At 39.8% G+C, this 12,652-nt stretch overlaps 1 protein-coding gene across 5 annotated transcripts in view; it reads left to right on the forward strand.

The window, feature by feature from the left end:
• GUCY2C (guanylate cyclase 2C) overlaps positions 1-12,652 on the forward strand; it is a 146,707-nt gene that overhangs the window by 54,862 nt on the left and 79,193 nt on the right. For all 5 annotated transcript variants that reach the window (XM_040488846.1, XM_040488845.1, XM_040488849.1 and 2 more), the window contains one exon: positions 3,481-3,623. In XM_040488846.1, the coding sequence (XP_040344780.1) occupies positions 3,590-3,623 (34 nt within the window). In that variant the 5' untranslated portion in view covers positions 3,481-3,589. The remainder of the gene's footprint in view (positions 1-3,480; positions 3,624-12,652) is intronic.

Raw genomic sequence — 12,652 nt, forward strand, 5'->3', positions numbered from 1 at the left:
GTAGTGGTTCTCAAAGTCTGGTGCATTTGGATAAGGGCCCACCAGACACTTTAAGGGGTCAGCAAAGGCAAAACCGTTTTCATAATAATACCAAGATGTCATTTCCCTTTCCTCTTTTCTCTTTTGTTGACATTAGTGTTAATAGCTCAAAAGTAAGGGTAGGTAAGACTACTGTAACCTCAGCACAGATCAAGGCACCAAACTATACTAATAGTTATTATAGATATGCTGTTTGTTTGTTGTCTGCCTAACATATGGAAATTTATTTATTATTTTTTTTTATTTTTTTTATTTTAAAAAATTTTTTTTTCAACGTTTTTATTTATTTTTGGGACAGAGAGAGACAGAGCATGAACGGGGGAGGGGCAGAGAGAGAGGGAGACACAGAATCGGAAACAGGCTCCAGGCTCCGAGCCATCGGCCCAGAGCCTGACGCTGGGCTCGAACTCACGGACCGCGAGATCGTGACCTGGCTGAAGTCGGACGCTTAACCGACTGCGCCACCCAGGCGCCCCTATTATTTTTTTAATGTTTATTTTTTTTGAGAGAGAGAGAGACAGAGTGCGAGCGGGGGAGGGGCAGACAGAGACCGAGACACAGAATTCAAAGCAGGTTCCAGGCTCCGAGCTGACAGCAGGGCTTGAACTCAGGAACTGTGAAATCATGACCTGAGCCAAAGTTGGGTGTTTAATCGACCTAGCCACCAGTGCCCCTCACATAAGGAAATTTATTAAGTGAACACTTACCAGCAAAGGAGGCAAAACTGGTGGATGAAGTCCAACTCTGTCCTCCACTCAGACCTCCGTATTTTCATCCTTTTTTTTTTTTTTTTTTTCTTTTGGTCTTTCCTGAGCTTCTATCCTAAGCCCTCAACCCTCTCCATCCTTCACCATGCTTTTCAAATGTTCCAATTTGGGAATTTCTTTCTCTTCATATGAGTACACCATTTCAGAAACCTTTCAACTTGGACCAGGGGAATTTGAAATGTGTATCTCAAATTAGTTTAAAATTACACTCAAGTTTCCATCAGCCGCATCACACACATCCTGAGTGACAGTTATATAGCAATAAGTAACACCAAGAAAATTGACACCAGAAACTTGATCTGACTTCCTCCATTTTCTCATGATAAAATCCCAACCTCTTGTGTCATTGTTGTCACTCCTGCTAATTTCATGCTTATGTTTCAATCTACCCTTAAAGCTTTCTAAATTTTTGCCAAGGATTCTTACTAACTTTCACATTCACATCTTCAGAATGATTGTGTTTTCTTTCCAGACATATCTGCAGTTTTGTACTTTGTTTTGTTGTCTCAACTTCTGTTTCTCTGGCGAACACCTTAAACACTCTTGCTTTTTATTTCACAGGAATGTTGTGGGTGCCAGCTGTAAATGGGCTTGGCTTCTTTCTTACTGTTTATTTTACACCCTTAGTTATCAGGGTCATTTAATCACTATCTAGATCTCTGAGAGTTTAAAAGTCTAATAAGGATGTTTGTTTGAGACCTGAGCGAAAAGAATCTTGGCTCTGAAATTAAAAAAACAAACAAACAAAACTTTGAAGTCAAAACTGATCTTTTATTCCGGTAGCAAAACTATAAAAGTTCTCTAAAGTTTTTTTGTTTTTGGCTTTGTTTTTTGGGGGGAGGGTTGTTTTTTGGTTTTGGTTTTGGTTTTGGTTTTTAGAGAGAGGGCACTCAAGCAGGGGAGAGGGGCCGAGAGAGAAGAGAGAATCATAAGTAGGATCCAAGTTCAGCATGGGTCCCAACATGGGGCTTGATTCCACAACCCTGTGATCGTGACCTGACCCAAAATCAAGAGTCGGACACTCAACTGACTGAGCCACCCAGGCGCCCCGCTTCTTTCCAGTTTTTAAAGAAAAATGATATGTGGGGTGCCTGGGTGGCTCAGTCGGTTAAGCGTCTGACTTCGGCTCAGGTCATGATCTCACGGTCTGTGGGTTCAAGCCCCGCGTCGGGCTCTGTGCTGACAGCTTGGAGCCTGGAGCCTGCTTCAGATTCTGTGTCTCCCTCTCTTTGCCCCTCCCCTGCTCACGTTCTGCCTCTCTCTCTCTCTCAAAAATAAATAAACATTAACAAAAAAAAAAAAAAGAAAAATGATATGTGTGCAACATGGTTCCATTTAATAAATTTGATATGTTGTGTCACTGGGCAACTAATTTTTACATTCTTGAAGGATTAAGAAGACACTTTCCCCCCCTCGATCTTCTGTTATCACTTTAAATCCAATCCTATTTCCTCAGACATTTGGTCATCCTTCAAATAATTTTGCCAAATCTTAAACATTTGACAAATTAATTTTCCCTCATATATAACATGAAAAGAAATATCTACCACTCTACATTTCATAACTTCTGTTTCATTCTTTCACACATATCCTTTGGGTCCACTTTAAATATACTGCAGACAATAAAGAAGTATATCTAAATAAATGTAGTTTAAACTTTTGTTCCTCCGGTAGATTTCCATAAATTTGTTTTAGGGATAATTTCTAAATCATGTTCAGCTATACCATAGTGTATTGGATACAACTGAATTTCTTCCCACTGCCATTCTTTTCTAATATAGTAAAGTTGGCATATGCTTAACATTTTCAGTTAATTTCATGTAAGTACAATTTAAAAAAAATTTTTTTTTTATTTTTAGAGAGAGAGAAGGTGCATGAGCAGGGGAGAGGGACAGAGGGGGAGAGAGGGAGACAGAGAGGGAGATGGAGTGGGGAGAGAGAGAGGGAGACAGAGAAAATCTTAACAGACTCTATGCTCACTGCAGAGCCTGACATCGGGCTCAATCCCACAATCCTGGGATCATGACCCGAGCAGAAATCCAGAGTCAGACGCTCAACTGACTGAGCCCCCTAGGCAGCCCAGTTAAATACAGTTTTAACTGAAGTTAGAGGAGAAATACCTACTGCGCACAAAAGCGGCACAAAGGTAGGAGCAATCAATTCTGCCACTTGGAGAAGGCATAGAGGAATAACAATAACAGCTATTGAGTACTGAGTGTGTGACAAGAACTTCGTAATACCATTTTAATTAACCCACACGTCTCCACACTGGAATCTGCAAAGTTCACAGCAACAGTAGCTGAATTTTTACTTATTATTGCTCCTGTGAGTGTTTCTAAAAGTTGCTGGTCATGTCTTGCATATTGTCCAATAAGCCTGCTTGTGCTGGGTGCTGCTACAGGCCCACGGTGCATGAGGGTTCTGCCCTCTAGCAGGTGCAATTTGCTAGTACACAGAAGTCCCTCTGTGGGTGCTTCCACAGCTCCAGCAGGCCCTGACACAACCATGCAGGATCCTTAAGGTGCCAGAGCAGGGTGCCAATCTTTGACCAAGGGGGGAATAGCATCCCTCTCCTTTCGGTGATGGAGTCTATTAGAGGGCCACTAGGCAATGATATCTGTGACTAAATATTCTACTAAGCACTTTGCCACACTGTTTCACTTTTTCATTCCAGGCCTTTTTCTCCCCTGAAATAAAACATGCATTCTGGGCCAGACCAGAAACGGATTTGAGTAACATGGCAACTAAGCTCTACATTTCAAAGCTTGGCAGTGTCCCTGGGAATGAATTCCCTTCAACATGTCTCTTCAACACCAGGTAAGTGGATATTGTTTGGGCAAACCCCATCAATCATCTGGCCTATCTATCCACGTCCAAACTCCAACAAGGGTCGCAGCTTGGGCTTATTCGCTAGAAGAGAAATTACATTTATTTTAGGAATGAGAAAAACGAAGATCAGCCAATGTGGGTAATCTGCCCAAGTTCAGATGCACAGCACATAACCAAAACAAGATTCAAAATCCAGCTGCAAGTTTTGTGGTTTTTTTGTTTGACAATATCAAGCTACTTCCTGGAACTCAGAGAAGCTCTTCTTTACCTCAGATATACCATTCTGTTCTTTCAATGCTTTTCCTGCCTTTCCAACTACCTGCTGAGGAGGCACCAATAAATGGAACTGGCAGTCTCTGTTCATGAGGAGTTTACACTTCAGGGATTTGAGCACCCTCTTCTTTCCTTCTTTCCCAAGCTATTATTTTAACCTATATAACAATGAGGAAGTAATCCCTCAGCCACCCGAGGGGAGAAAAAACGAGTAATATTTGACTTCTCTATAGAAAAATACAGTTCCTTTTTCAGGATTAAAACATCAGCCCCATTAACCCCTCTTTGGAAGCCTAGCTAATGGACCGTGCCTTTTTTTCTTCGGTTGTGTTTGAGGTAAGAGAAGACAAATCGAGCTGTTTGCAGACACAGAGGACTTTATTGTAGCTGAGATACACTACTGCTGTCTCCAACACTTACCTCCTTTAGTATACAAAAACAGCCCCCAGGACAGAGATGCAAATCCAGGAGTCATGAGGAAATTTAACAGATTTCTAACTACCCCTGGCAGGAATATAACAACCTATTCCAGTCCTTCCTGAGCACAGGGGAATACGGTACAAAATGGGCTTGGGGAGGCGGAAGAGGAAGACATTACTCAAGGATTAAACAGAGTTTCTCTTAGAATGGGGAAGGGGGAAGAGTCCATGGAAGGAGAGACAAACTGGTTATCCTGAAGCATCCCAGGCACTGGTGCTAGATTTGGATATGCAGCCCTAGTCTACAATAGTGATTCAGGTTATCAGTAGGGTCACTCTACCATGTGATCTAGATGAGATTATTTTGAATCTCATACTTGTAAAGTCCAAAATTCCTCCCGAATATTTCATGAAATCCTGAAGTCTTGAGCTGTGATCATCTTTGACTTCAGACTCCTGCACCTGCAGATCATCTAACCATCCTGTTTCTGTTCTTACCCCATCACTCTGGCCGCGGACCCAAGCACCTTTCCGTAATTCCCACAAACTGGGCAAGCTGTCTATGGCACAGACTTGACTGAAGGTTTGGGAAGAGTTTAACCAGTTGCATCGGTTGTATTCTAGTAGAATACAGTTATCACAAAAGCAGACATTTGTTCAGTCATGCAATAGCTGCAGTGCTGAAAACAGCTGAGAGAACCCTCAGTGAATATTGGTTGTATGGATAGAATGAGGCATCTTTTCCTCAAAGAAAATACAAGCAACCTCTATTTTATACACCTTTGTTATTCTTTTTAAGTGTTTATTTGAGAGAGGGAGAGAGAGAGAAAGAGAGAGAGAGGGAGAGAGAATGAGTGGGGGAGGGGCAAAGAGAGAGGAAGACAGAGGATCCAAAGCAGGCTCCGCGCTGTCAGTGGAGAGCCCAGAGCAGGGCTCAAACTCACCAACCGTGAGATCATGACCTCAGCTTAACTGACTTGAGCCACCCAGGCTCCCCTATACATCTTTGTTCTGCAAAGTCTTCAGCCCCATCGCACCAGGCTTTCTCACTAGCCATTTCTTTCTATGTTGCTTCCAGCCTCTTGCCATCTTCTGGTTCCTCTTTCCCTCTTTTCTTTCCATGGTTCCTCCTCACTCTCCACCTCCTGGATTGGCCCTGGGAACTTCAAATTTCCCTCATTATATTATGCAAAGCAATTTATATTTCTCTATGCTTAACTCAGAAGGTCTGTATATCCAAAACTATCCCAGTACTCAGCAAAACCTCCTAGCCTTTTAGTTACTGGAATCCTCCGGCATTCCGTTATCCCTTGTGAATAGGATCAGGAAGTATTTGCTGTGCAGGAAAAAAAAAAATTGGAGAAGGCAGGAATCATTAAAAATTATATACTTACACCTTAAATTTTTAATTTTACGTCAAAGCATATTCATTTTCATTTATTCACCACTTGGGTAATGTTAGGCCAAGGAATTTTCTTTGAGCAGAGTCCCCTGCATGGAGCTCTGAATCAGCTTTCTTAAGTAAACCAAACCCCTAGAGTATTTTCTACTATTTTTGGTGTTTGCCGTCTGAAGACAATTGACAAAGTGTCTAAGGGAAGACTATTTTTATATTTTTTATGTTATTCCTCAGTGTTTTATAGCAGTCTTGCCACAGCAATTTTTTTTAGTTTCAGTTTATCTGAGGAGTCCATTTAGTCATCAGTTAAAACAAAGACTTCACTGTAGCCATTTTTCCTCAATAAATCCAGGTCAGAATTTCTAACTTTGTGCTTAGTAAAAAAAAGACCAAAAAAATTCACGTTTTAGTTCCCTTAGTTGGTAAAATTCTTTTTTGAAAAACTCAATTTTTCCATCTCCTTGAGAGAGAAAACAGGGCAGAGAAAGCCTCAGGCTGCTGTGGGGCACAGAGATGCAGGGCTCCTCCAGGCTCGAAAGGGAGAAGGGGAGCTTACTAGGAAGTGTGCAAGGAGACCCAAAGTATTGCTAAGAATGAAAGAGTGGCCCATGCAAGCAGCTTGTTCACTCACCCCTTCACATGTGGAGTAATTTGCCTTCCTCCTCTGAGAGGTTTTGTTGAGGAGTGTGTCTTTAAATCGGCCATCTCAGGTGTTTTATTATTTGCTTTTGACCCTTGAAACTCTCCCAGCAAACCTGCCTCCCTTTAGTTATGATCTACATGGTATTATTAGTTTGAGGATCCAGGAAGGGCAATTATCTTGGGTCTTCACATTTGGAAGTCCTTTCCTGGTTACATGCCGTAATCAGAGGATTCCCAGAACTGCACGTACCTTCTGGCTTCATATCTGAATTAAAAGCACCAGGCAGTTATCTACCTCATCCACACCCCTGGCCTGGCTTAATTTCACGTTTACCATTTCCAGACCAAATTAAATGAAGGCAGAAAGTCTACGCTTTCTGCTACCGCAGGAAGTAGCAGTCGCAACAAATTAACAGTTAGAAAACCACTGTTGAGTCCAAGCTTGGCTACCAAATGTGCAACATATAAAATCGTTACCTGTAGCAAGGGTTAATCACCCTTGTGGTGGCCATGTGCCTCTCTGCAGCCTGGTGTTCCATTTTTCCTGACATCCACTAGGCCTCCAGGGAATACCCACTCCTGACCTCTTTGAGTCATGCACCATCACCTACCCCACCCCACAAAATAATCAAAGCTGAGTTCTGTGAAGTCAGAGTATCACCCCTCCAGGAGACACCAAGGTTGAACTTGCCCTGTTCCACATCAACCATCCCACCAACATGAGCCTCTGGTGTCTTATCTTCTCCAGCATTTTTTTCATCCCCATACTGATATGCCATGATCAACAAATGCCTCAATATCTTCGATCTCTTCATGGGCTCTTCTCTACCATCTCCTGGCTATCCTGGGATTAGGTGGGGTGATATCTTAGGGATGGGGTACACACAGGTGCAAAGTCCTTAGTAATATCTTGTATTTTACGCTATAACGTAGATTAAAACAAATATTCATTTTATTATTCTTTTTTTATTTTTTTTAAGTTTATTTATTTATTTAGATAGAGCAAGTGGGGGAGGGGCAGAGAGAAAGGGAGAGAGAGAATTCCAAGCAGGCTCCACACTGTGAGCGCATAGCCCGATGCAGGGCTTGATCTCACGAACTATGAGATCATGGCCTGAGCCCAAACTAGGAGTCAGATGCTCAACCAACTGAGCCATCCAGGTGCCCCAATTTTATCATTCTTTTAATTTGTATATATTCATTACAGATATGCCTTTACATGCACTGTCTACTTCATAATTTAACTTGAAAAAAAAAAAAAAACGACCCCTGTTTCTTTGAGGCAGACACCATCCAGCCATGGTACCCTTCATCCCTCTTTGTCAGCCACTGTCAAGTGCTGAAGTCCTGGTTGTTCTCCCTCATTTATTGTTCCATGAATAGATCCTCCCATAACCCTACCCTCTTCTGGTTACCACTCTATTTCTTCCCTCTGCCTCTGGTAAGGGAAGCATAACTATTGGTTGTTTTCAATAACTGAGTAGATTTCTAGAACCAGCCTAACCTTTGGGTTCCAGTCTCCTATAAAATGATGAAAATCGTGAATCATGTCTACTGAACCATTCAGTTTTTTCTAATCCCTTCTATTGAGGTTTGGTTCATTGAGTACCCAAAATGCATTTCTTATTTTACCCGGGATGAACAGTGGAACTAGCTAGGCTAACTCAAGGGAATCAGAGTGTTACCCCAGGCAATCCCTGTCCTGTCCAAGGAGGTCTGAAGACATTCTTCTCATAATCACTCACAGGATCTCTCTCAAGCCATGTCCGGAGGAAGTCCATGCTCCCTATAGGCCTGTGCAATGGGGGATTAACTCCCAGTGCTAAGGTATCATCAGCTCGACTAGAGGACCACTCCATTTACCTAAAGTTACCTACACTTCAGATTCTATAAAAAAAAAACTGGGGGGGGGGGGAAGCTCACCACTACTTTGAATTTGTCAGCAATTCACATATTATATTTGGTGACTTTTAAACTGTAAATAGTGTTACTTCTGGTGAAAAGTTACAGTAGTGCTAGTTAACACTTATTTTTCCAAACTTGAAGTTTTTTTTCCCCAGCTTTATTGAGGTATAGTTAACAAATAAGAAGTATATGTATTTAAAGTTTACAACGTGGTGTTTTGATATATCATTGTGAAGTCATCACCACAATCAAGCTCGTTAACATACCCATCACCACACGTAATAATCATTTTCTTTCTTTGTGTGTGGGCGTGTGTGTGTGTGTGTGTGTGTATGTGTATATGTATGGTGAGAACACTTAAAAGATTTATCTTCTTAGCACACTTCAGGTATACAATACTATATTGTTAACTGTAGTTACATTGCTGTACATTAGATCTTCAAGACTTGTTCATGTTGGATAAATGGGACTTTGTGTTTCCCGACCAAGAGCTCCTCATTTCCCCCTCCCCTTGGTCCCTGGAAAACACCATCCTACTCTCTGCTTCTATGAGTTTGACTATTTTAGATTACACATATAAGTGAGTTCATGTATTTGTCTTTCCGTGTCTGGCTTATTTCACTCAGCATGACATCCTCTAAGTTCATCTGTACTATTGCAAATGGCAGGATTTCCTTCTTTCCTTTGTCTGGATAATATTCCATTGTGTGTGTATATATACATACACATTTATACATTTATTTATATATAAATGTATAATGTAATAATATATGTATATGTGTGTATACATACATATATGTGTGTATATATATGTATATATATGTGTGTGTGTATGTGTATACATATATATATACACATATATATACACACGTGTGTGTGTGTGTGTGTGTGTGTGTGTGTGTGTGTGTGTTATCACATTTTCTTTATCCATTCATGCATCGATGGACATTTAGGTCATTTCCATATCTTAGCTATTGTGACTAATGCTGCAATGAACATGGTAGTGCAACTATCTCTTTGAGATGCTGATTTCATTTCCTTTGGATATATACCCAGAGCTGGGATTGCTGGATCATCAAGTATTTCTACTTTTAATTTTTTGAGGAAGCTCTATACCAATTCTCATGACTGTACCTATTTCCATTCCCATCAACAGTTTACAAGCATTCCCTTTTTCTCCACATTCTTCCCAACACTTGTTACCTTTTGACTTTTTGGTGATAGCCATTTATAAAGATGTGAAGTGGAATCTCAATGTGATTTTGATTTGCATCTCCCTGATTAGTAATGTTGGGAACCTTATAACTGTTAGCCATTTTTTAAAATAAATTTATTTATTTTGAGAGAGAGAAAGCATGAGTGGGGGAGGGGCAGAGAAAGAGGGAGAGAGTGAATTCCCATCAGGTTCTACACTGTCAGTGCAAAGCCCAATGTGGGGCTCAAACCCTCAAACCGTGAGATCATGACCTGAGTCAAAGTCAGACGCTTAACCGACTGAGCCACCCAGGTGCCCCTGGTAGCCATTTTTATGCCTTTTTTAAAGAACTCTATATTCAGATTGTTTGCCTACACTTTTTAGATGTGATTTAATGTTTTTAATCCATTTATCCTGTCATAGAGAAAAACTGCCAACTGTAGACAAGGAGATACGGAGTCAGGGCTGAATAATGAATACAGTAAATTCCCTTCATTGGGCTAGCACTTCTGGGGGAGATTGAGGACCAATCCTTTGGCCCCCTCTGCTTTGCAGAGTCCACTGAGAGCATCTTGTTTCAGTTTACTCAAAGGCAGCCTTCTGTGGATGAATGGCAGCCTGATCTCTTTCTAATCTGGCTTTTTTATTTTATTTTATTTTATTTTATTTTATTTTATTTTATTTTCTTATTTTATATTTATTGCTATTGAGTTTTAGGAGTTCTTTATGTATTTTGGATAGCAACCTCTTATCAGAAATATGGTTTGCAAGCATTTTCTCCCATTCTATAAGTTGCCTCTTCCCTCTGTTGTTTCCTTACCTATGCAAAAGCGTTTTAGTTTGATACAATCCCACTTATGTATTTTTACTTTTGTTGCCTGTGCTTCTGGTGTCACATCCAAACAATCATTATCTAGACCAATTCAAAGATTTTTTTCCCCTATGTTTTCTTCTAGTAGGTTTACAATTTCAGGTCTTACATTTAAGTCTTTAATCCACTTTGAGTTTATTTTTGGAGATAATGTGAGGTAAGGTTCCAATTTCATTCTTTATGGGTAGGAATCCAGTTTCCCAACACCACTTACTGAAGACACATCCTTTCCCCATTGTATGTTCTTGGCACCCTCGTCAATGATCAATTGATGGCAGTTGCATGAATTTATTTCTCAGTTGTCTATTGGGTTCCGTTGGTCTATAAAGATAGTTTTATACCAGTACCACACTGTTTTGATTACTATAGCTTTGTAATATATTTTTAATTCAGGAAGTATGATGTCTCCAACTCTGTTCTTTCTCAAGAGTGCTTTAGCTATTTACTCTTATGTTGTTTCATATGAATTTTAGGATTGCTTTTCTATTCTTTAAAGAATGCCATTGAGATTTTGATAGGGATTACATTGAATCTGTAGATAATTTGGGTAGTATGGACATTTTAACAATATTAATTCTTTCAATTCATGAATATGGGATGTCTTTCCATTTATGTGTGTCTCTGTAATTTCCTTCATCAATGTTTTATAATTTCAGTGTACAAATTGTTCACCTCTTTGTTTATGTTTATTCCTAAGTATTTCATTATTTTAGTTGCTATTATGAATGGGGTTGTTTCTTAATTTTCTTTTCAGATAATTTCTTATTTGTGTATAAAAATGCAACTTATTTTTGTATGTTGATTTTGTATTCTGCAACTTTACTGAGTTAATTTCTTGGTTCTGATGTTTGGTTTGTTTGTTTATTTTTTTTAGTCTTTAGGGTTTTCTAGAAATATGATCAGGTCTTCTACAAACAAAGATCATTTTACTTCCTCCTTTCTAATTTGGATGTTGTGCATTAGTAGCGTATATATATTGATCTTTATCCTCTGGTTCCTGACACAGAGCTCCAAAATACTTTGAATTTCCTGGGTGATAAGAGTGGCTTTTGTTCTAATGAAACAATTCTTTGTGGGCTCCTGAACAGCTTCAGGATGGGGGCTGATACCAAACAGACCAAGCAAAACCATGATTAGAAGCTTGGAACTTTTTTTCCCAATCCCCATCTTCTGGGAAGGGGAGAGGGACTGGAAATTGAGTTAATGAACTTGCGATGAAACCTCCATAAAAATCCCCAAAGTATAGGGTTAGGAGAGTGTCTGTGTTGGTAAACACATCTACATGTGAATTAGGTGGTGCAACCCAACTCCATGGGGACAGAAGCTCTTGCACTGAGGACACTTTCAGACCTCTCCTATGTATCCCTTCATCTGGCTGTTCATCTGTATCCTTTGTCATATTCTTTATTATATAATAAATCAGTAAATGTAAGTGTTTCCCTGGGTACTGTGAGTCATTCTAGCAAATTATCAAACCGAAGGAAAGGGTTATGAGAACCCCAATTTATAGCTAGTTGGCCAGGATTACAGGTGACAACATGGGACTTATGATTGGTATATGAAGTTGGGGCAGCAGTCTTGTGGGGTTGAGCTTTTAACCTGTGGAATCTGATACTCTCTCCAGATAGTGCCAGAATTGAGTTAAATTATAGGGCACCTATCTGATATCAGAGAATTGCTTGATGTATGGAAAACTCACAGATCTGGTGTCAGATGAAGTGAAGTATGGGAGTACTGTGCAAGTAAAGGAGAAATACAAGGGAGTTTTTCTTTTACAGATGCCTTTTCTTTCCTTTTCTTGCCTAATTGCTTTTTGTAGGACTTCCATTGCTATTCTGAAAAAAAGTGGCAAGAGTGGGCATTCTTGCCTTGTATCTTCAAGGGAAAGCTTTCAGGTTTTCCCTATTGAATATGTTAGCTGTGGGATTTTCATAGATGGCCTTTATTGTGTTGAGGTAGGCTTCCTTTTCCCTGTTTTATTGAGAATTTTAGTCATGAATCAGTGTACTTTGTCAAATGTTTTTCCTACATCTATTGAGATGATCATATTTTTTTCCTTTCATTTGGTAATGTGGTATATCACATTGATTTGAATATATTGAACTATCCTTGCATCTCAGAGATAAATTCCATTTGGTCATGGGGTATGATCCTTTTATGATATTGAACTCAGTTTGCTTATTTTATTGAGGATTTTTCACCTATGTTCATCAGGAATATTGGCCAATAATTTTCTTTTTTGATCTCTTTATCTGGTTTTGGTATTAGGATGATGCTAAACTCATAAAATGAGTTTGGAAGTGTTCCCTCATT

Source organism: Herpailurus yagouaroundi, unplaced genomic scaffold (assembly GCF_014898765.1).
Source record: "Herpailurus yagouaroundi ecotype Mexico unplaced genomic scaffold, PumYag 166, whole genome shotgun sequence".
NCBI classification, from domain to species: domain Eukaryota; kingdom Metazoa; phylum Chordata; class Mammalia; order Carnivora; family Felidae; genus Herpailurus; species Herpailurus yagouaroundi.